We start from the raw sequence: 21,549 nt of genomic DNA on the forward strand, positions 1-21,549 counted from the left end.
CCTACCGTATTGGGTAATAGTATGATGGGCGAAATTGAGATAATCGATTTGACTCCGGTATCTACATATGGAATTTATACTTCTTCTTGTTGGCAAATTAGTAATGATCTTGATATTAGGGCTTACCGAGGTCAAAAATTCCGGACAACGATTGCTAAAGAAACTGGGCCTATATCTCCCTTTCGGGTAGGTTGTCCCCAAACTCACTTTGTGCCTGGTATTTGAAATATCTCCCACTAGCGAGCGAGATTGCAAACACATACCAAAAGTTCAACTTCTCCTTTGTGAGTGCCGATGAAGAATATCGATGTGAGTGGAAATGGCTGGCTGTTCATTTTCTTCCACAGCCGGATGGTCATGAAGAAGGACTCGCATCTTGCCATTTTCTAGATACGAAAAGGGGAAACAGACGGCAGCCTTTTCTGTGAGGAGAGGTATACCTCATTGCTGTCAAATATTATTCTCGAATTTCTTACCTTCTTTGAGGATGATTGATGACAAACATAGAGCGCGCGTTGCAAAGTAAAACTTTATAACTAAGCAACCTCTTAAGCGTTTAGGTAACTAGTGTAAGAGGACTTGCTGTCTGAAGTTACAATGAAGCTTCTCGTTGATCTGTCAAATGCAGGGATATAGTCTCAGGCATCTGACCTGGCCAGTTCCCTCGGACGGTCACCATGAAGATGGCGTATCCGATATAATGCGCCAAACATCGTATCCTTTATCTACCTGGTAGATATTATCTCTAGCCAATATATATCCTTACATGGATACTATTGCTTTGAAATTTCAGACTTGAAGATTATCATGGGCCACATCGTATATCCTTGGGCCGCCGAGACTCCGAAGAAGTACGCTCCGGAGTTTATGACATTTGCTAACACCACTGGCAAGATCAAAGTGATGCTCGGAACAAACTTTCCGCAGTTGGGGTGGAAGGAGTGCGTTGATAAACGCACCAATTACCTGGTGGGGACCAATGGTGGCTTTCGAGAAAGTGTGGTGAAGGACTATATGGGTGGGAATGCTCTCCAAGCCTTGAAACCGCCGGAGATGTATCTCGAAGGACCACAGTCAAATCTTTGATCACCATTGAGATAAGGTGGTTGCCTGGCAGATCAGGCTACAACGCCGGTTAGCCCAACCTCGTTTGTAATACAACTCTCTTTCTTTCTTTGTGCCCTTTCGTCTGGTAGATGCAACCATCACGATGGCGAGATTACCCGATAGATAGCTGCCCACAGAGCAAAGCAACATACCACTCGTTTTGGCTTTTTACCAGACCATCTAGAGCGTTCTTTTTGTTTTTAAGTTTTCCTCGTTTTCCTTCTTTTCTCTCCCCGGAAGGAGATACATACAAACATCATGTCGTCTATCTCCTTTATGACAAATGCCACGATTATCCTTATACATATTGATCTACAAAAAGATGCCCATGTATGCTATACGCCTGCTGAGGTTGTCGGCTACTCGGAACCCTGGAAGACTTATGGAAAGTTCATGCTAACAAATTACGATCAATAACAAGTCAGCAGCCAGCAGCTAGCGGTCACGAAGAAATGTGTTGGTCACTTTCGTCATCGAATCTAGCTGAATTGAGAGTAATCTTGTCAAAAAAACATTTGGGCCCTGCCCTCCTACGGGCGACAAAGTGTGCTACGCAGGAGTTCGGTCATATTCATAAATACTTATGTATATTTTCCTCCCCTTCTTGAATTCACATATGTATATGCCTATTACGTCGATATTAAATGTTGATATACCACTTGTCACCTATCCTCTTGTTTTTCTTTTCAAGGGTCTATATAATTGTAGAGTTCACCCCCGGGGCCCTGTTGCCCCGGTACACGAGTCTGTCCTGAGCTATAGAATGGGGGCGAATAGTACCTGAGTAATTCATTACCGGCAGTAATAACTTGTAGGATCAAGATCCTTGGCTGTACACTTTGTGGCCTGTACATATCACGCGCCCTCACAGCGGACCAATCGGGGATTATCGGAGTATTGTGAACGCTTCACAAAATCGTCTGTATGCAATCTACGTAATTGGCTTGCTATGTACTTATACACTCCTTATAATATATATAATAAACCGTGTCTCTTCCCACAATATTATCAAGCTTCATTGTGATGTACATTTTGTTGTATATTACGATATACTTTGAATATTTTGTGAACGGTGCCCGTATCTTCTTTGAGTAAGTTCAAACAAACACCGTTCAAATCACGCTTCAGCCTGACACGAAATACTTCGCAGCGCCCAAAATGGATTTAGGGGAGTACTTGTTTCAAAGGCTTGCTCAACTGGGCGTCGGCTCCATTCATGGTGTTCCTGGTGACTATAACCTTACTGCCCTTGACTATCTCGAGCCCTCAGGCCTTCACTGGGTTGGTAATGCTAATGAGCTATGTGCCGGCTACGCTGCGGATGGGTACGCCCGAATCAAAGGCATCGGCGCCTTGATCACCTCCTTTGGTGTTGGAGAGCTTTCGGCAATCAACGCAATTGGCGCGGCTTATTCTGAAAGGGCCCCGGTAGTGCATATTGTTGGTACGCCACACCGAGATTACCAAGCATCAGGCGCCTGTTTGCACCATAGTTTGGGCGATGGAAACTTCAGGGTCTTTGCGGATATGTATAAAAGTGTCACATGTGCGCAAGCCAATCTTGTTGATGCCTGGACTGCTCCTGAGTTGATCGATGCCACTTTGAAGGAATGTCTCCTACAAAGCCGCCCGGTATACATCGAATTGCCTACGGATATGGTGCGGGCCAAAGTTCCGGTGCCAACATTTCCAATTGATTTTTCAATCCCTGATTACGACGAAGCTTTCGAAGACAAAATCGTTAACTCTCTTGTTTCTCGCATCCAACACTGCAAGCAGCCTTTAATCCTTGTCGATGGAATTACTGCGCGATTCGGTGTCAAAGATGATATAAACGCTCTAGTCAAGCTTACGGGATTCCCTACCCTTGCAACCCCATTTGGCAAGAGCATCATTGACGAAAATGTACCCAACTACCATGGAGTGTACCTTGGATCGGCTGGTGGGACAATACATCAGTCGTGGGTTCAAGGGTGTGATCTGGTTCTCCATTTTGGGGTGCTTGGGTCTGACATCAACACATTCGGATTCACAGCTCAGCCACCGCCTGCAGCTACGGTGACATTCGACAAATACTCGATATTCCTAGGCAAAACAGGGTCAGTACCTGTCAATGTGCGCCTCGTCTCCATCAATACCATACTTGCGAAATTGTTACGCTGCCTGAACGGCCTGAAGATTCCTGTTTCAGAGCCGTATCCCGGAGACCCATTTCTCCCTCGCGAGATTCTGAAAAGGCTCCCCAAAGCTCTTGATAACAAAGCGATAGACCAATATTCCCTTTGGCTTCGCATGTCTCGGTTCCTCCAACCAGGAGACATTGTGATGACTGAGGCTGGTACTGCATCCTATGGCGGTCTAGGCTTCGACCTTCCGGAGGGAACTATGTTGGTTAACTCTTCAATTTGGTTATCTATCGGATATATGCTTGGTGCCTGTCAAGGTGCGGCCCTAGCCCAAAGGGAAATGGTTAGCGATGGCACAAGGCCCCCAGGTCGAACCATCTTGTTTGAAGGTGATGGGGGCCTTCAGATGACCGCGCAGGCCATTAGCGACATTATCAGAAACAAGCTTGATGTGATAATATTTGTTTTGAACAACAACGGCTATACAATTGAACGACTTATCCACGGGTTCTCAGAAAGCTACAATAATATTCAACCATGGAGGAATCTTCAAGCACCGAATTATTTTGGGGCACTCGATAATGACGCTTCATACCCTGTGCGGACCAAGTCTGCTCAAAGCTGGGGAGATTTACAGGGTATCCTACAACTTCCCGATATTCAGGAGGGCAAGGGGCTGAACATTATCGAAATTTCGTTGAGCATGGATGATGCACCAGAATGCCTGAGCAAATTTGCCGAGTACGTGAGGAAAAGAAACAGCGGGCAGCTATAGTCTGCTACTTTGCACTGCACTGATGGTCAAAACACGAGCCTATAAATGTATTCACGTGAGCAATACTTTGCAAAGAGCTTGGTCATGAATTGGATGAAGGTGGACGTGGTATCATTTTACTATTGATATAGGTATCGTTCATACAGTTTCACACACTCCATCCCCATATATAGGCAAAGATAGGCAAAATCGCTGTTATAAGAAGCACAGTTAAAAAAAAAGAAAACAAAAGTTATACTCGGCACAGCATCATAACCGGCCCCTGTAATTCTTTTTTAAAAAATACGGACCCTCGTAAGTGATATAAGTGTAAGTGATTTGAACTGGAATTAACCGTGAGAACAGGAAAAGACAAAGAACAGGAGACAATAAGCAACCAACAGTGCGATGCTGGTGCCATATCGTGAGATGACCCTGTCAATTCTCCTGCAGATTGGGAAGGCTCGTGCCACGAGAACGTTCACTTCATTTGGAATGCGGATCTCGACCTCATTGGTACTGCGATGGAAGAAGTGGCGGGAAGTATGGCAATGGAAATAAACACAATCAGTAGATACAATGGGCTCGGATCCACTAAGAATCTAGGGAAAAGTTCGGCTACACGGCTCCTTGGGGTATATTGGAAAGAAGTTATTGATGGCTCATCAGATCACTAACCGGCTGCGAATGGAATTGGATGTTTTCAAAAGGTGAAATGCACAAGGAAGGTCCTGCACGTAGGCAGGCCTTGGGGTGCAGACAAAGCTTCATCTTACAATGAAAGCCCATCGGAAATACTGCATTCTCTCGGGTTATGACCTAAATGATATATTTACAAGAGCGTATAAGGATGGAATTAGGTAGGAAGCGCCCTTTTAGTTTGATCTAAGACTCAGGAGCACCATCCCCGACCTGGCTACCGGTGGTATAGTTACCGAAACATGCCTTCTGGAACTGCGCCTTGTCCTTGAGAGTGGGGATGCCACTCAAGAACTTATCGAGGTGACAGAAACCATTGCTGGAATCCTCACAACCGATAAGTCCATCTTGTGGGACAGGAGAATTGTTGAGCACAAAACGAATGTACTTCGTGGTGTTGGTGGTCGACATGATGGTAGGGTTGGCGTAGAGAACAGGATCCAAATCATCGAATGACACGTCACGAGGGCAAGTCCAGATTTCAGAGATGAATCGGGCACCAAAGGGTGTCATCTGGCTGAGGGAGAAATTGCGTTCCGGCGCATGGTCAATGTGAACGGGCAAACCCTTGGGACCATACTTGAAGTAGTCAAACCCGAGGGCGTTGATCACAGACAAGATGATATCATCGTGAGACATGTCCATGTAGAAGGGCTGGCCAAATGGAAACTGGGCTTCGTTATTGGTGTAAGTGTAGTTGATGCTTGTGTCGCTTGAGTTGATGAGCTTTTCCTCGAGGCGAGCGGCGAGCTCTAGAACGTAGCCGATGCCCTGGGCGCGACCACTGGGCGAGCCGTAGGCGTAGTCTCCATAGTACTGTACGTCGACGTTGTATTCAAAGTCCTTCCATTCTTGTTCGGTGAACAGAGAGCAGAACGACGAGCCACCGAGGCTGGTGGACTCGTATACACAGAGGTTCTGCATGGCGAGCACATCCATGCTGGTCAGGTTGAAGTCTCGAGGGAAGTAAGCGGACAGACGGGTGCGAGCATGCTTTGTGTATCGAGAAATGAAGACCTCAGCAGCGTTGTCACTGCGATTTTTGTTAATCCGGTTTCATTTCATTAGGCATTCCTTGTTGGAGGAATTTTGCTCACCCCTCGGAATAATCAAACGTGCACGTTTCATAGGAGGCAAGAGTGTTGTTGAAATCAGCCTGCTCGGGAATCACGACGAGATTATACTGGTCGTAAGAGCTGTTGGCTCCACTATTGCCAAAGAAGCCGCCTAGTAGAAGAGTTTAGCTGGTTACCCGGGACTGATGACTGAAATGAAAGTTGAACTCACTGAGCCACCAACGTGCGCTTTCCAAAATACGTGCCTGGGAGGTAGTGCGAAACACCGGAGTCGGGCGGTCTGTGCCATTGGCGTAGACGTTAAGAGATGAGCTCCAAGCAGCCGCATTCTCACGTCCAGCACGGTACAACAGTCTTCCGTACTTGATCCAAAAGTTGGCACCGGATGTAGCCTCAGTAGCAGCACCATTCTCCATAAGAATGTCCTGGCCAATAACATAGTCCCAGTTGTTCAGGAACTTCAAAGGACCGAGTGCCACGGTCTTGTTTGGGTGGGCCTTGCTGTAATTGGTCAACTTGGCTGCGAAGTCGGTCATTCCCTCGCCGTCCAACGGGTAATCCGTGGGGAATCGCTGCGCATGGCGATGTAGAACATGTACCTGGGACAGTTCACACCCCTGCGGCACACCACTAGGAAGGCCGAAGCTATCTGCGTCCTTGTAGGGGCTGAGATTGGCCCAGCTCGCGGTCATGTCAAAACCAGATGCATAGCTAGATCCCGTTGGGCCCGGCGCAGGCGCAGAGGTTCTACTCGCGGTAGCTGTAACAGCAGCTGTCACCAGCGTGGCTCCGATGAAGTTCTTCATGGTTGATTGGAACCCCTGGGTTTCTTGTAGGGGAATGGCTCCACGGTTCACTTCAACTTCTCGTTCTACGTTGTCGGCGGTTGGGGAAACCCAATTGCAACTTATGCTTACGGGGTAGGTAAGTACAGTAGATGAGATACGACTGAACTTTTGACTTGTTTACCGTGATAAATTCTCCAATTGACTTTCGGGGGATTGTTGTTCCACCTTGAAGAGTCCACGTTATCTCGCCTCCCTGGCCTGTGCGGTCTTCTCGGAGGATTGTCACCCGGTTCCTGCGTTCATTCTCACTTTATCGATAGCACTCACACCGTCATCTCGCCGTGATTATATTAGCTTCTGAGTTACGATCTAACACATACGACCATAGGGTGTGGAAAACAGGGCTTCCCGTCCGCTCAGCCGTACTTAAGCCACACGCCGGTGAGTTAGTAGTTGGGTGGGTGACCACCAGCGAATCCTCACTGTTGTATGTTTTTTATTTCCTGGTTGTGTTCACCAGGATTCATCCTAGGTCTCACAAATGCATTATCAGATAGATGCGTGGCTGAGTCCCACTCATGTCTTACTGTAGCAGATGAGAGGGTCAGTGCGGGGTTGAAGAATCACCCGCTATCGCCCGACCCGGGCAAAGCAATTCGCTCAACCTCGAGTTGAGCACACAGTCAAGGTCGTGGCCAACCATAATCCGCTTGATAGGTTTGCAAAAGCTAGTGTCGCAGGAGTGGAAGATATGCGCTTCTAGCACGTTATACTTCTCCATCAGGAGGGCGCTTATTCGCTACCAACGGTCGCATGGACCACTAGGTGAGCGCAGTGGCTTGACCTACACTAGCAACGGCAGCCTGGACGACGACCGATTGGCCGGGGCGCAGTTTGGCAACATTGACAAGCGCGTGGTAGACGGTGGGATGGACCATAGGTAGGGCGGCAGCTTCTTCGAAAGACATGGAGTCAGGGATATGCACGGCAAGACAGAGATCGATGCGGAGCTTAGTGGCATGCATGCCCTCCGAGAGAAGCGTCATCCAGTCACCGGGTTTGAAGCGTGAGGCTGCTGCACTACTAGTGGTCATGACGATATCGCTAGGTTTTTAGCCAATGAGGGAGACTTCGACTAGGCTTATAGCCGCTAAAATGTCTTTGAAGTTGACACCTGTGGCTTTGACATCGATCGATCTCTATCTCTCTAAGTGTATATTTCATGCGGTCATCCTCGATGAACGTCAAAGTGTCGATGAAATGAGTTCTGTCTTCATAATCGTGAGCCTTAGGGGTCTCTCTTGCCCCCCCAATCGCTCAACACGAACGGAGCCCTCTAGACAACGGCGCACGCCCTCATTTCCCTCTGCACCGTTGGAGATCTGAGCGACCTAGAGCATACCATCCCGCTCCTAGAACTCATCATCTTTGGTACCCGTTGTTATAATACGGCCTGCAATGGCTGGCCCACAATATAACGCAGAAATACTACCATATAAGGAACATGATTAATGTTATTATCAACTAGTGGTACCGTTTTCTCAGCCCTCGTATAGCGGCATACGATGGACGAATGCTGCGACATATCTTGGCGATATAGTGTTTGATTCCAAGGTTCGACCGGCCCATCAGTCATCAAACGGTCGAATACTAGCTCATTGCCAAGATTTACATACAAAACACGGCGGTCGAAATGTTTCGCTCTCGTTCGACCGTGTCAATCGTAGGCTTGCTAGCGTGAGTTATTTTCTCATCGAGGTGGCTACAACATACATCTCTGAGAGCTCTAGACTACAAGTTGCAACTTCCGTACGCTTTGACAAGCTGCTGTGGTGCAGAATATACAATAACTTGAATAATGACAGACGGCTCAGACCTCCAGAACAGCAACAAAGCCGAGCTGGACAGAAGCCAGCCCGGCTCGACTAGCGATGGTCCCCAAGAGCAAAAAGACCTTGACGAGATCCCTCCCGACTATGCCACTGGCGTCCGACTCGTCTTCCTCATGTTCACGATCTTCGTGAGCACCATCCTTGTCTCCCTAGAGATTGGTATCATCGCAACCGCAGTTCCCGGCATCACCAACGATTTCCACAAACTCAACGATGTGGGCTGGTATGGATGCGCGACGTTCATCCTCGCGGCCTCGACCTCGCCACTATGGGGGAAGCTGTTCAAGTACCTCAACGTGAAGTCTGTTTATCTCAGCGCCGTCGGTATCTTCTTGGTGGGCAGTATTGTGGCTGCAGCAGCTCCAAATAGCGTGTCCGTCATCATTGGACGTGCCATTCAAGGTTGGGGAGCCTCCGGTGTCTTCGGAGGTACCCTCATCGTCATTAACTACGTCGCCCCGCCGAGAAACCATCCGCTTCTCATCGGCACCTGGATGGCATGCTTCATGGTCTCAACAATTCTGGGACCGGTGATTGGCGGCGCATTCACGAGCGGAGTTACCTGGAGATGGTGTTTCTGGATTAACCTGCCCGTTGGTGGGCCTATAATCGTGCTGTTACTATTATTCTTGCGTATCCCCAAGCACATTAAGAAGGTCCCTGCGACGTGGCAGGAGATCATCTTCGCCCTCGATCTCCCAGGCTTCAGCTTACTACTCGTGTCTCTCCTCTGCTTGACGCTGGCATTGCAATGGGGTGGACAGACCAAAGCGTGGAATGATGGCTCGGTCATCGCAACCTTGGTCATGTGGATTGTCCTCAGCATTGGTTTCTGGGTTACTGAATGGTTCCAGGGCCACCGCGCCATGGTTCCCTTCAGCATTCTAAAACTGCGTATGACATGGAGTAATGCCCTATTCTGCTTTATGTAAGTTCCTCCTCGCTATATATCTATCTATCTCCCACCCATGACTAACCCACTCTAGCTCCTACGCCGCCCTCTACCAAGTCTTATTCTACCTTCCTATCTACTTCCAATCCATCCACGGCCAATCAGCTATCATAAGCGGCGTGAACATCCTTCCGTTCCTCGCCTTCTTCGCCCTTGGAGCCATCGTCAGCGGCGGCGTCATCGGAAAGACCCGTTACACACAACCCTACGAACTTATCGGTGCCCTCATCTTGACCGCCGGCGTGGCCCTTATCTATATCCTGGACGTCGACTCCTCTAAAGCTATGTACATCGGTGCCGAGGTGCTCTTTGGATTTGGCGTTGGGATCTGCAACCAGATCCCTATGACGGCTGTGCAGGGCTTCTCGAAGCTTGAAGACGTTTCCAGTGCGACTGGAATCATGGTTAGTAAGTATTTCCTCCCAGTCCTTACACAATTCACGTAATGCGCATCCAAGCACCTACTCGGGTAACTACTCATGTATGCTTGTATATATGGGCACTAACACCGAACCCCACCAACCAGTGTGCCAAACCCTCAGCGGCGCTTACTTCGTCGCCATCGCGCAATCCCTCTTTGCCAACCGGATGCTCCAAACAGTTCTCTCCAGTGCAGCTCACCTCGATGCCACCCTGGTCCTGGGCACAGGCGCCTCCGGACTCCAGAACGTGTTCAGCGGTGAGGATCTTAAGGCAGTGATCGCCGCGTATATGGTCGGTATTAAGGATGTGTTTGCTTTTTCGCTGGCGTGTGCGGCGTTTGCGGTCTTCTTGTCGCTGATTATTCCGTTCAAGAGGCTGCCGGATCATGGGAAGAAGGACAAGCTAGCGACAGAGGAGGCTGCAGAGGAGGATAATAAGGAGGTGGAGGAGACTGTCGATGGGGAGAAGCAGAATTAATCTTAGTGGTTGGTTAGGTTAGCGCTGCTACCTGATATGGCAGACGGCAGACTAACTTACAGGCGAGTGAGTTTCGGCCAGGTGGAGGAAAAGACGAACATTTTCATTCCTAGACTGAAATATGGGATTAAGATATCACATCTATACATTGTTCAATATACTGGATTCCTTGGTCTTTGTTGATCGATTGGCCGGGAGTGCATCCAACCGTCCCAACCGTAGGCAGGGGTCAAACATTGCCCCCAACATTCCTCATTACGCTCTCAAAAAACGCCATATCCACCCCCTGAAACGCCCAATCCTCGCTGCCAGCAGTGAGCCCGGGGTGCACGCCCTGCATTAGCAGGGATGGTGTTAGAGAAACACCGGGGTCGTAGAACGTGGTCTGGCATTGTGGCTGCTGTTGGTGCGCCAAAGGGGCGGTAAATTCAAAGGGAGCAGCTACGTCGGCGAAGGGGAAGGAGAGTGGGTTGGGAGTGTTGTTAGTAGATATGGGAGCACCGGTGTGAGTCAAGGAGGAGAGGCGGAGTTGTGCTTCGGAGCTGCTGCTGCTGCTGGTTCCCGTCATCGCAGTTTGCTGTTTCTCGCGTGTAATCCGGATAATTCCAAAATACGGAATATGCACCCGCACCGCACTCTCTTCCTCCGAGCCCATCCCATCCTGCGGCAAGATATCCTCACTGCCCGCCCCCCGCACACTCACCCGCCCATGCCCTTTCTCCAGGTCAATCGCCAACAACGCCTTTAGCAAATCAGCACTTTGCGCGCTTAATTCGTCCGAATTTAGCCGGTTGATCTCGCTCATGTGTTCCTGCATCTGTTCAATCACCCCGCGATCGCTCAAATACTGGTTCGCGAGGAGATTTTCCGCCCCGTCGCGATGGCCATCCAAGTGTGCCAGAAGGAGGGCCATGGCTGCCATGAGCGCGAGAAAGTCGACTGTTCGACAGCTGTAGGCGATGCGGTTGAAGCTGCGGAGCGAGTTGTATCGCGAGAGAACCTCCCGTGACGCTGTGACGCACGTGAGCCGCGAATATTCGTTTCTGTTCTCCGCGGACGAGGGTCGCAGCATGTACGGCAAATGCAGGTGGTTGAGAAGATTGTAGTGAGAGATCTGCAGGACAAAGCGCCGCATGTTCCAGAACACGGCTTGCAGGTCGGTGGAGGCACTGTCAAGTTTGGGGGCTAGCCACCACTTGCTCGGGAGGCTGCCCGCGGCTTTCTGCACCTCGAGGTCGATGGCGCGAGTGGTAGCGAGGTCTCGCCCGCTCGGCTTTGACGCGTTCCGTTCGAGAATTCGGGACATGGCGACACAGTGCAGCTGCTCGAGACGTCCCATGGGGCAGTCATTAGCGATGTGTGTCTCCGAGGCTATGCTATGGTCGATGCAGCCTTCGGGCAGACCAAGAAGGAGGCAGAGCTGGCGGTCGAGCATGATGATACGGAGCCACATGATCCGTGTGTCGTATTTCGTTTTAGGGTCGAGCGCCTGGTATGGGGTCTGGTTATCTGGTCGATGAAACCCCATTAACTGGGCGAGACTCATTGCTCTGCGCCCCGCGACCCAACTTCGTCGAAGGTTCCCAATGTTCACCTGGTATACGCTCTCGAGCATGATGCACTCGAGGCTCTCGATGCTGCCAATTAGTGCCTCGTTTGTTGTGACGTGGTAGTGGGCAACATCTGCCAAGCGTTCCATGAGGACGCGGGGTGGTTTTGACAGGCCTTTGATCTCCTTGTGAAGATTGGGGAAAGATGCTGTAGGAAAAGGGCGAGCTGGAGCATGTGCCTCACGATCAAAACAGGATGCATATTTGGTTGCGGGGTCATCAGTAAACTCTCGGGCGTTTGAAGGCCGTTCTGGTAGAGGGTGGTGTATGGCGTCGTCAACAATTCGTGGGAGAGAATGGAAGAGTGGCCACTGGATTCACAGATACTCTCAATATCTGCGCGCGACGGAAGTAATTCATATAGGAACTGAGATAGCCTCTCATATCTACGTTGTGAGGTATCATTCCTAGTAGTCGGGAGATATTGCTGGAAAGCTGTCAGTAACAATCATAGAATATTGGAAAGAAAAATGGGAACAGGCGGAACTCAGGAGATTTATTGTGTGGTGAAGTCTCCATGATCGTTGACACGGGTGTGAGACTACGGTCCGTCCTTGCACTGGGTGTGGCAGGGCGAGTTCTGCCGTCAAAGGAAGTGCCATCACCACTAGTGGTTCCAATGCTCATGAGAACGTTTTCAACGTCCTCGGGAAATTCCTGGCTAATACAGGGGGAGCCGCGTCGTCGACAGCCGTTGCAGGAGGTACTCGCAATGCGCGGATCGAATCTACATTTCATCTTCCGGCGCTTGCATTCCCAGCAACTGTGGGTGCCTTTGCGCACCTTTCTCCGTTTGGGTTGCCCGTAGGCGTCATGCAACGGTGCAACATGTGGAACAGACATGGTAGATGAGACGGAGATGGAGATGGGAATGTGTAATGTCGTGGAAGCGGTGGGAAAGGATAACTGTCAGCCTAAGGAATGGCCCTTTCTAGGCTATAATTAGAGACCATGGTTTCTTGTGTGGCATAGTGTATCTTTTCCATCAATAACTAACTATTGACGTTGCGTGGTGGGTGAAGAGGGAATGAGATTACTCTAGCATTATTCATTCCAATCACGTCCCGAGATAGCGCAACTGCCGTAAGCAGCCAATAACAAAGAAGGTACTTTTGACACAGTAGACGGCTACGACTATGTACGATTAATAAATATATGCATATAACTCTAACTAAAATGATCATTCGCGCGACCGTAAAGCGGCGCTCGCCCATTTCTCACACAAGCGACACCCAACTAACTAAGCTTAAGCCACACGCCGGTGAGTTAGTAGTGGGGTGACCACCAGCGAATTCTGACTGTATGTTTTTTTTGTATCTGCCTCAGTTAAATTACGATAAATATGGATGCTTTTTGGTTGTTGGTCGTCTTGTCACTCGGGACACGCAACTACAACATAGACCTCCGCAAAGCCCACAAAGCCCATAGCCCAACCTAGCCCAACCCGCAAATGGGTTGTGCTTTGCCAATTAGCACCAAGCAACGCAAACATTTTGAAAAATTAATTACCTTATGTTTAAACCCCGTTTCTAGCCTGTATATCGGGGTAATATTTCAATATTTTAATTGATACGGAATGCATGGTTAGTTGCATTTATATATTGTTGAATAATATACTATAAAATAGTACACTAAACAGCATGTAATAACTGGGATTTAAATCTTTTACAAAGTGATACTTTGTAGTACAAAAAATGAATTGAAAACTGTCTAATCTTCTTAATTGCCTGGGGATCCTATCTTCCTTTCTGGCTAGTATACACTATGTGACGAGAAATGTGATGTAGAATCATGAAGAATCAGTTTAATGAGATGTGTCAGTACCGAGTACTGGATTTTCCAACATATATCACGTTGATATACGCGAGAAAACGTGTTAGATATGTTTTAAATTACGGAGGTTTACTTAGAAGGTGGTAGTACCCCAGTACAACTCAAAATATATAATTGACACACGAATATCAACATTCTGTTCGCGATATCTGAAGTCTACTAGTTGGATTATATACTTATATAGCTATTGTAATTACGTATGTAGTCTAAATTTGGACTCTATGCAATCGGTAGAAGGCCAGAACACAGCGATTATGAAGCACCGGTTTGTTAGCGCTAAGACCCCCTTAATGGGCTATAATAGGCTATTCTGGGCCCCCATCGATAGCCCATCATAGCCCATAGCCCACTGTTGGTTGGGCCTTGGGCCCCCATGATGGGACTTGCGGGGTTCTACACGCAACGGCCTTCCTAAATCGGATAAAAATTGCGGTCTCAACTCTGTTGTAGTTGCCAAGAGGGGCTGCCGAGGTTCATAGCCCTGGGAAGAGCCGTCACTTGTTTCTAATAGATAAATTCGGGCAATATGCCGGAAAATCAATTTTCGGCATCTTTAATTTAGTAGTCCATCACCAGCAAAGCTCAGGTGGTTTCAAGTAAATTCAACATGAAAACGATTCAATGCTTTGACACACCATATAAAGTGAGTTAGATGTCTACCCTCATTGGCTTTAGTGCACGCTATGATTACATTCTTACCCGCAAAAGGTCGGACGGGCACATGGAGCGGGTGCAAAGGAGATGATTGGCCGCAGTATTTCATTTTATCAGAAAATGTTCGTCCATAATTGCAAAATGGAATGGCACACTGTGCGCACAATGGCGCAAGATTGGCAGAGGGAAATAGAACAGAAGTGGCCGAAGTACTATAGTGAGATGCAAGGTAAATTTATGGTCGTACTTTGCCGATCATTTCGCTGACAAGTGGGAAACAATGCAGGTATTTCGGATGGCGCTCAATTGCCGTTCATCGATATTTTGATTCTCAATATCCGTACCGAAATCGCCTTCGGGATGTTCAGCGACGGGTGTACAAGCGTGTATTGCAAAACCGATGGACACTCCTTCTTGGCTCAGAATTGGGATGTAAGTGTTTGTGGCTTGACTGAATGTGATCAAACTCTAATGTTTTCACAGTGGATGGAGGAACAAAAGCAGAATCTTCTCATCTTGGATATCATCAGCGACAGTGGACCTCGAATCAAGATGATCACCGAAGCAGGTATCATCGGTAAGATAGGATTGAATGAGCTTGGTGTCGGTGTCTGTCTGAATGCACTCAAAGTTCTAGGGTGCGACTCTTCACGTCTTCCGGTGCATCTAGCTCTTCGATCGGTATTGGAAAGCTCATCGGCCGATGCTGCTGTTCGGCAGCTAGAAGAGGTCGGAATAGCTGCGTCAGCGCATATCCTGATCGCTGACAAAGGGAAAGGCATCGGACTGGAATCAACAGCCAAAACAATGCAGTGCATTGATATGAACGAGCGGAATTGGATTTTTCACGCAAATCACTTGCTGTTGGCGCACGACGGCGTTGCGGATTCTGGCTGGTTGGCTGATTCGCCTTTCCGACAGGAGCGAATCCAGCAATTGTCTTTGGAATATGGTTCGTCTACGGGTCGAGTACCGGAGGCGATTGATATCGCACACATGTTGGATGACCATGATGGATTTCCGTGTTCGATTTGTCGTTTCAAGAAAGGTCCTCTGGGGATGGATGCTACATTGTTTAGCATTGTCATGGACCTCCAAGGCGCCACAGCAACTGTGTACCTCGGAAGACCCTGTCAAGCTGAAGAGATAATAGAATTGGATTTTAAATGATACCTCTGGGATTTGGTTGGCTCGTGCGGATCACACTAGAAAGCCAGCTTGTTCTTCGGACTTCATCATTTTATACTATTTTATCAAGATAAAGCAGTCCTTGCATATGGAGAAGACAATAATTTCCAAATAAAAAATTTGTCCTGATAGCGGGTGTATGTGGGTTATGACACTAGGAAGGTATAGCCATCTGGCTTCGATGTTATGTAATTGCGTATGGAGTTCTCCTTGTTCAAATGCATATCACAGTGAAAATTGGTAATTATAGGAAGGCTTTGACACGGCAAACATTCTGTATCAAGAATTGTCTAAAAGGTTTGTCATAGAATGTTAAATTTCCACGGCAACTGGTAGCCATGATGTATTCCACCGCAAGAATCAAAAGTAACAAATCTCGACCACAGGTAAAAACTAAAACTAGAACACACGATCATTTCCTATCCCAATAAGCTGCCTGGACCTGAGACTCCACCAATGCCTCCGGTGGAAACAGGCCATTTACACAGATAGCCGCCCATGCTGGCTTATTCTTCCCCAAGTATCTTCTGGCAATTTCGGCGATCTGCAACTGTTCCTCCTTTGACAAAATGCCAACATGGAACGAAGTGATATAGAAGATGCCCTCCCATAGTTTTCTGGCATCAGTGATGTGAGGAGACGCCACGGCCAAAGAGCGCTCGATGTTGATCATCGACTTTTCAAATTTCTCGGCGTGAGTTCCCCACATGGGGTCGTGGTTATCAGCAATTTGGCCAGAGGTGGCGACAATGCGAGTACCAGCGGGTATTGACACAGCGGCCGAGATATTGGAAATACTTCCGAGCTGCTCATAGCCTGGATAGTCGTATCCGGTGACTGCGGACATGTTGAGTATCGCGTATGTGAGGTAGTGAGGGAGGGTAGGAAATGTAGAATCAAATTTCAAGCTCCTTGCTGGTCAGTTCTTTTGAAGTTACCTGGATCCTTAAATATTATGATACACTTCAAGGTACGTAATTGTCACCAGAGCTGAGGAGAGATAGGAACATTTTGGATTGATGGCCATACTCCATACCCCATCGAGTAGGTAAATGAGATCACTGCAAGATTATCCCACTTCCACCCATCCTCGCCAAAAATCCTAGCCCATTCATCATAGTCAGTCGCCGGGCCTCTAGCAAGTGCCATATAGTTGACAGCCCTAGATTGAGTTGTTAGCTTCATCGCCATGTCCTGTCGATGGAGAAATACTCACGAACTACTCCTAAGCTGCTTGCCTCTTAGAAACACCAGCTTTCTACCACCTAAGTATGCTTGTGGTATTGTCTCCAACTCCCATAGTCCGTTTTTGTCTTCCTGTAACTGCTTGACATATTTACCTGGCACAAGAACGTCCGGCAGAATGCCTGAATCTCTGCCTGCTTCTACAAGAAGCACGGAGATTTTTGGAACGGAGGCAAGTTTTGCTGCAATGAGACAGCCGGAAGTTCCTCCCCCACACACAATGTAGTCAAATATTTGACCAGCAATGGCTTTGGTGCTCATGGTCACTGTGGGCTTTATTTGAAAGCTAGAGTTGCTCAGTAATTCCTCAATTGTACAAACATCTCATTCCCTTCGAATGGAAAGCCTTGTATTTCTTATTGGGGCGGAGTGGTGATAACCCTTTCAATACTGCGTTGGTCTATTCTTGTATCTCATCTGACTTCCATAATAGGATACGCAACGGATGTCCATTACTCCGGCTTATATCCACGACTTGGCAGATCATTTTACTTAAACTTTTACTTCACGGGGCACTTGAAAGGTTTGAATCAGAGGAAGTATGTTGAGTATCGCAGTGAACTCCAGCCGAAAGGTTACTACACGGGGAGAGGCCATTAAGAAAAACAGAAATCAACAATGTCAATGCCACGCCATAGTCTCTTGATCGCACGCTTGGATCAATTCTATACCTAACTCAATGTGCAACTCTGTGGGTGTTGCTGTTTCAATTTGAACCCACTTAGCTGAACCTGGGAGACCCGCGGCGAGCCTCACCCTCATTCTATCCATAGCGCACAAACCTTGTCATGCATGTCATTGTGGTTTATAATACTACTTTATATGTAACACGATACATACGACCCAAGCCTGTGGAAAACAGGGCTTCCCGTCCGCTCACCATACTTAAACTACGTATTCTGCACGGTCAATGCTAAATATGCCCTCACCCCGGATGCAGCACTCCAAGGTGAGTTGGTGATATGGGTGAGGAGTTTAGAGATTGGGGTAAGAGAGGTGAGAACGGAGTGACAATTATCCACCTAGGGGTGGTAATGTGATAATACGTTCAAGCTTCAGGGCCCTTCTTCCTCAGTTATTTGATGTGCAAACATCTCATTCTTTTTTTTGTCTTGCTTATCAGGTAATGTTTTGATTCAGAGGTGCTCATATAGAGCGCGACAAAAGAGGACTTTAGAGCGTGCATCCATGCGTTTAAGTTTGTATATACTGCATTGCTACTATCTGTATAGCTCCTTTTACGCATTTTTGATTTTACTGTTGGGCTTACGATTTGGCTTATTTGTCTTGTATGGGCAGGTTCCCTCAAAAAATCAAGAACCAGTCTCATTTTATGTACCAGAGCATGATCAGGCGTACGGGACACGTGTTCTTGCTTCAACTGGAAGAAGAAATTTATATAACCATTATAAAACCAGATAGGCTCTAACAGATGAATAGAGCTTTGATTGATTGGTTGATCAATTGCCTCGCATGACTGCAGCCTTTTATTTGTAATACTCGGCCACCCAAGTCTTAATCTGTGCAACCTCAGCATCAATGACTTTTTGGACACCCGAATTGACTGCACCATTCTTAAGAATGAGGTCAGAACAATGGAAGCCACCGGGAATGATATTCAAAGGCGCCGAAGGCCGGGATTCGAGAGGTCCACCGGGGCGCAAGCTAGATGAAACTCCTGATTCTCTCCAGGGATCGAATTGTCTAGCAAGATTGTTAATATGGCTATCAATTTTCCTATAATTGAGATCCAAAGGGAAAATATCAGGGAGAGGAGATAATCACTTACCCGTTCGCCCAAATCAATCGCGTAGTGTCGGTTAAATCCCAACCCTTGGTGTATTCATTGACTTCAGCTGCAGTCTTGCCCTTTGCACTAGCGTAGGTGTAGCCATTGGTCTCAGGGAAGAAGAGGGAACATTGTCGCTGCCAATAAGCGGCATTTACAGTCCGTGAGACGATTGAGGGAGTGCCAGATGGAGCGCCACTAGATACATCCGTTAGAAAATAACAACACTTCACAGTCGTGCATATTCTTACTCTTGCCAGTAGAAGAAAGGCTCATTGCAAAGAAGCCAGTTCCACTGTCGATCAATGGCGTTGTTCATTGATGTATCGGTAAAGAGGGGGCTTGAGGCGTTGTACGTGTCGTAGCAAGCAGTGGTGTTGTCGTCGGTCCAGTAGCCGTACCCGGTACACGCTGGAGATCCATGTTAGGGATGCATAGAAATTTAAGGATTCTTTCTGTGACTCACATCCAGGGAAATAAACCTCTTTGAACCACTTGGCATATCCCGCAAGTGCCTTTTCAAGGCCAACTCCATCATGCCCTGGGACCTTCTTCGCACCCGCCTCAACATTCTAATTATCAGGGTCAGTTTCCGTTTCGAAGCTCTCAAGGCCAGTGAAAAATCACCTCAACATAGTCACAGAACTCAAAGAAGGAGGAATATCCAGTGTAGAAGTCGTTAGACTGCCACAACCAAGGTCCATTTTCCAAGGCACTAATCATTGCAAGTGTAGGTTAGTTTAGATCCTTCAATGGAGGAAGGTGTTCTCGTACCTTGCAAAATCATCAAACTCCAAATCGCCGAGTCCGAACATGTCCTTCAGCTTCTGAATCTTTTTCTCATTTCCGGACTCGTAGACTTCGTCGATGTGTTTTATCACTCTCTCGACATCCCTACTGCAGTTCTTTGCCATTCCCTCCTGAACGGGAACAAAGTATCCCCACTGAATATAATATGAGTGATTGATTTCTTAATTTGATATTTGAAAAAACTCACGTAGTCATAAATTGCTTCCACGGGAGCACTGGTGGAGTGGTATGCCCAGAAAGTACCAGGGGAGACTGACTCGGTCCAGGCAGTCAGAGCTCCACTATAAGATCCTCCACTCAAGACCCAAGGCTAGAATCCACGATTTTAGATCAAAATATAATGATAGGGCGTTAGTATACATACGGCATTTTGGGCATTGTTGCTGTGGTTTGTATCAAAAGGAAGATCCACATTCTCAGCAAAGTAGACGAGATCGGCAATGGAATTTTCTAGAGTTAAATACTGCAAGTTTTCTGTTGTCAAATCAGTGTATGGAGTTGAGTTGCCCCAATATCTGTCTATATATGGAATAAATTAGTCTCGGTTCAAACTAAATTGGTTACCAGATAAGACATACGCTCAAGAAGAATCACTGCGCCATGAATTTCCTCGGCAAAAAGACCAGTAAGAGTCCTATTTGTCAGATAGCCGGTATACTCGGCAGCTGCCTCTTCACCAGGGGTAAAAAGCACAACCTAGTTATTGTGAAATAGTCAGAGGGCTTGTTGATTAGGCTTTTCGATGTGAAATATAGATACCGGTGAGCCCTCTCCCGTCCACCACTCATCGCTCCACCAGTACTGCTGAGAAAAGGTTCCCAGGCTCGGGTCTTTGTGGTCGATGAGTTGCTCGAAAAAGGAAGTACCATAGGTAGCCGTTGCCTCTGCTATAGCGGGAGGTGGAACAGGTCGACGCCCAGCTGCTTGAGCACCACAAGCCCAGAGTAGAGACAAGGCAGTCAAACCAAAAGCGTACATGGCTAGTTATAGGAAATAAAGAGCTACTAGAGGCTTTAATCCCCGACTCCAAAGACTACCACTGTAGGAGTTTTTGGCGCCAAGTTAATGGTAACAACAAAAGACAAAATGATAGCGACTCGTCTGAAGCTGGGAATGATTGAGACTTTCTACTATTTATTCAACGTCACGTCAGACTACACTAGTCTTAGCTGCGAGAAGCTATTCCGTACTACTGGCGGAAATTCGGAGTCCGAGATTAAGAACCGCGAAATTATTCACACAAGCTTTGGGGGGAATGCTTCGCTACTCAAAGTAGCGGCACTTTTATCCCGTATGTAAGCTCTATAAGAGGGGAAGTGCAACGCTAGTTACTCTTCAGAGCGAAATTATGAGATTTGTGCTTCATTTCCGTCGGAGGTCCGAAATGACTTAATAACAGCTGATAACCTGGTCACGATCCAGGCTTATGACTGGTTCCTGATAAGTGCTAGCAGTGCTTCATTAAAGAGGAGTGGGGCGGGCGAAGGCCACTAGCTATAATCATACGAGAAGTAGATGTTGCTGGGCTTCACAATTTTCACCCTCCCCATCACTTTTCTACATATTTTGTTCCTCCCAACGATGTTAAAGGCAATCGAAAATATCAAGATTCAAATCCTCAGTGCTATCGTAGCCTGCCGTCAAAGTGGTAAGCCCAATATTGCTAGGTTAGCGCGGGAATTCGGGGTTCCGTACGGTCGGCTTCGCTATCGCATTAACGGGCGTAAGGCTAATTCCACTTTTACTACGGAGTAGTTAAAAGAAGGCATTAACCCTATTTAAGAGCGGGCATTGAAATCCTAGGCCATTTCTCTATTTAATGTATATACCCCTCCTACCCTGAAAACAGTTCAACGTACCGCCAATCGCCTACCAAAAGACCGGGTAGTCGGCGAGAGCTAGGTATACCGCTTTGTAATAGCCCTTGTGATTCAGAAGGGATCGCATATTTCTGATTAGAATAGGGTATGTGGTAACTATATACTGGCCTATACGGGCGCCTGCAGGTACCAAAGGGGTATCCTAGGGCCCCGCTCCGCACAACCCAGTAAAACCCAGACTGGATGGGGTGTTTGTTGTGATGGCCTTAGGCCGCAACTGATGCCTCAGGCATTAACCCCTCAGTT

The 21,549-nt window shown here is 47.6% G+C and overlaps 7 protein-coding genes across 7 annotated transcripts, besides 7 other annotated features; 4 read left to right on the top strand and 3 right to left on the bottom strand.

The window, feature by feature from the left end:
* Positions 1-2,265: 2,265 nt before the first annotated feature.
* Positions 2,266-4,008, top strand: PEX2_106850 (alpha-keto acid decarboxylase family protein; the record flags this gene model as incomplete). Its single annotated transcript, XM_016747953.1, has 1 exon — positions 2,266-4,008. One exon carries the CDS (start codon positions 2,266-2,268, stop codon positions 4,006-4,008), a length of 1,743 nt encoding a protein of 580 aa, XP_016594164.1.
* An 864-nt stretch (positions 4,009-4,872) lies between these two features.
* Positions 4,873-5,719: a sequence feature (Protein overlapping with rRNA (PEX2_106860, KGO51161.1) was converted to a misc_feature.).
* A 64-nt stretch (positions 5,720-5,783) lies between these two features.
* Positions 5,784-5,913: a sequence feature (Protein overlapping with rRNA (PEX2_106860, KGO51161.1) was converted to a misc_feature.).
* Positions 5,914-5,973: 60 nt separating this feature from the next.
* Positions 5,974-6,633: a sequence feature (Protein overlapping with rRNA (PEX2_106860, KGO51161.1) was converted to a misc_feature.).
* A 46-nt stretch (positions 6,634-6,679) lies between these two features.
* Positions 6,680-6,858: a sequence feature (Protein overlapping with rRNA (PEX2_106860, KGO51161.1) was converted to a misc_feature.).
* Positions 6,859-6,930: 72 nt separating this feature from the next.
* Positions 6,931-7,032: a sequence feature (Protein overlapping with rRNA (PEX2_106860, KGO51161.1) was converted to a misc_feature.).
* Positions 7,033-7,215: 183 nt separating this feature from the next.
* Positions 7,216-7,349: a sequence feature (Protein overlapping with rRNA (PEX2_106860, KGO51161.1) was converted to a misc_feature.).
* Positions 7,350-7,398: 49 nt separating this feature from the next.
* Positions 7,399-7,644: a sequence feature (Protein overlapping with rRNA (PEX2_106860, KGO51161.1) was converted to a misc_feature.).
* Positions 7,645-8,408: 764 nt separating this feature from the next.
* On the top strand, positions 8,409-10,294 carry PEX2_106870 (MDR family MFS transporter; the record flags this gene model as incomplete). The annotated part of the gene is made up of 3 exons (XM_016747955.1): positions 8,409-9,370; positions 9,429-9,802; positions 9,921-10,294. The coding sequence occupies 3 exons, from the start codon at positions 8,409-8,411 to the stop codon at positions 10,292-10,294; spliced, it is 1,710 nt and encodes a 569-aa protein (XP_016594166.1).
* Positions 10,295-10,523: 229 nt separating this feature from the next.
* On the bottom strand, positions 10,524-11,993 carry PEX2_106880 (fungal specific transcription factor domain-containing protein; the record flags this gene model as incomplete). The annotated part of the gene is made up of 1 exon (XM_016747956.1): positions 10,524-11,993. The coding sequence occupies one exon, from the start codon at positions 11,991-11,993 to the stop codon at positions 10,524-10,526; it is 1,470 nt and encodes a 489-aa protein (XP_016594167.1).
* A 2,539-nt stretch (positions 11,994-14,532) lies between these two features.
* PEX2_106890 (Peptidase C45, acyl-coenzyme A:6-aminopenicillanic acid acyl-transferase) lies at positions 14,533-15,561 on the top strand (the record flags this gene model as incomplete). The annotated part of the gene is made up of 3 exons (XM_016747957.1): positions 14,533-14,620; positions 14,678-14,823; positions 14,875-15,561. 3 exons carry the CDS (start codon positions 14,533-14,535, stop codon positions 15,559-15,561), a joined length of 921 nt encoding a protein of 306 aa, XP_016594168.1.
* A 430-nt stretch (positions 15,562-15,991) lies between these two features.
* PEX2_106900 (Glucose-methanol-choline oxidoreductase, N-terminal) lies at positions 15,992-17,085 on the bottom strand (the record flags this gene model as incomplete). Its single annotated transcript, XM_016747958.1, has 3 exons — positions 15,992-16,490; positions 16,616-16,741; positions 16,796-17,085. The coding sequence occupies 3 exons, from the start codon at positions 17,083-17,085 to the stop codon at positions 15,992-15,994; spliced, it is 915 nt and encodes a 304-aa protein (XP_016594169.1).
* A 1,226-nt stretch (positions 17,086-18,311) lies between these two features.
* PEX2_106910 (putative serine peptidase) lies at positions 18,312-20,401 on the bottom strand (the record flags this gene model as incomplete). Its single annotated transcript, XM_016747959.1, has 10 exons — positions 18,312-18,528; positions 18,614-18,811; positions 18,865-19,024; positions 19,080-19,185; positions 19,241-19,328; positions 19,388-19,557; positions 19,611-19,733; positions 19,788-19,942; positions 20,002-20,119; positions 20,183-20,401. The coding sequence occupies 10 exons, from the start codon at positions 20,399-20,401 to the stop codon at positions 18,312-18,314; spliced, it is 1,554 nt and encodes a 517-aa protein (XP_016594170.1).
* Positions 20,402-21,004: 603 nt separating this feature from the next.
* On the top strand, positions 21,005-21,178 carry PEX2_106920 (DNA binding HTH domain, Psq-type; the record flags this gene model as incomplete). The annotated part of the gene is made up of 1 exon (XM_016747960.1): positions 21,005-21,178. The coding sequence occupies one exon, from the start codon at positions 21,005-21,007 to the stop codon at positions 21,176-21,178; it is 174 nt and encodes a 57-aa protein (XP_016594171.1).
* Positions 21,179-21,549: the final 371 nt, after the last annotated feature.

The sequence above is a fragment of the Penicillium expansum genome, assembly GCF_000769745.1.
Source record: "Penicillium expansum strain MD-8 chromosome Unknown contig369, whole genome shotgun sequence".
Lineage (NCBI taxonomy): Eukaryota > Fungi > Ascomycota > Eurotiomycetes > Eurotiales > Aspergillaceae > Penicillium > Penicillium expansum.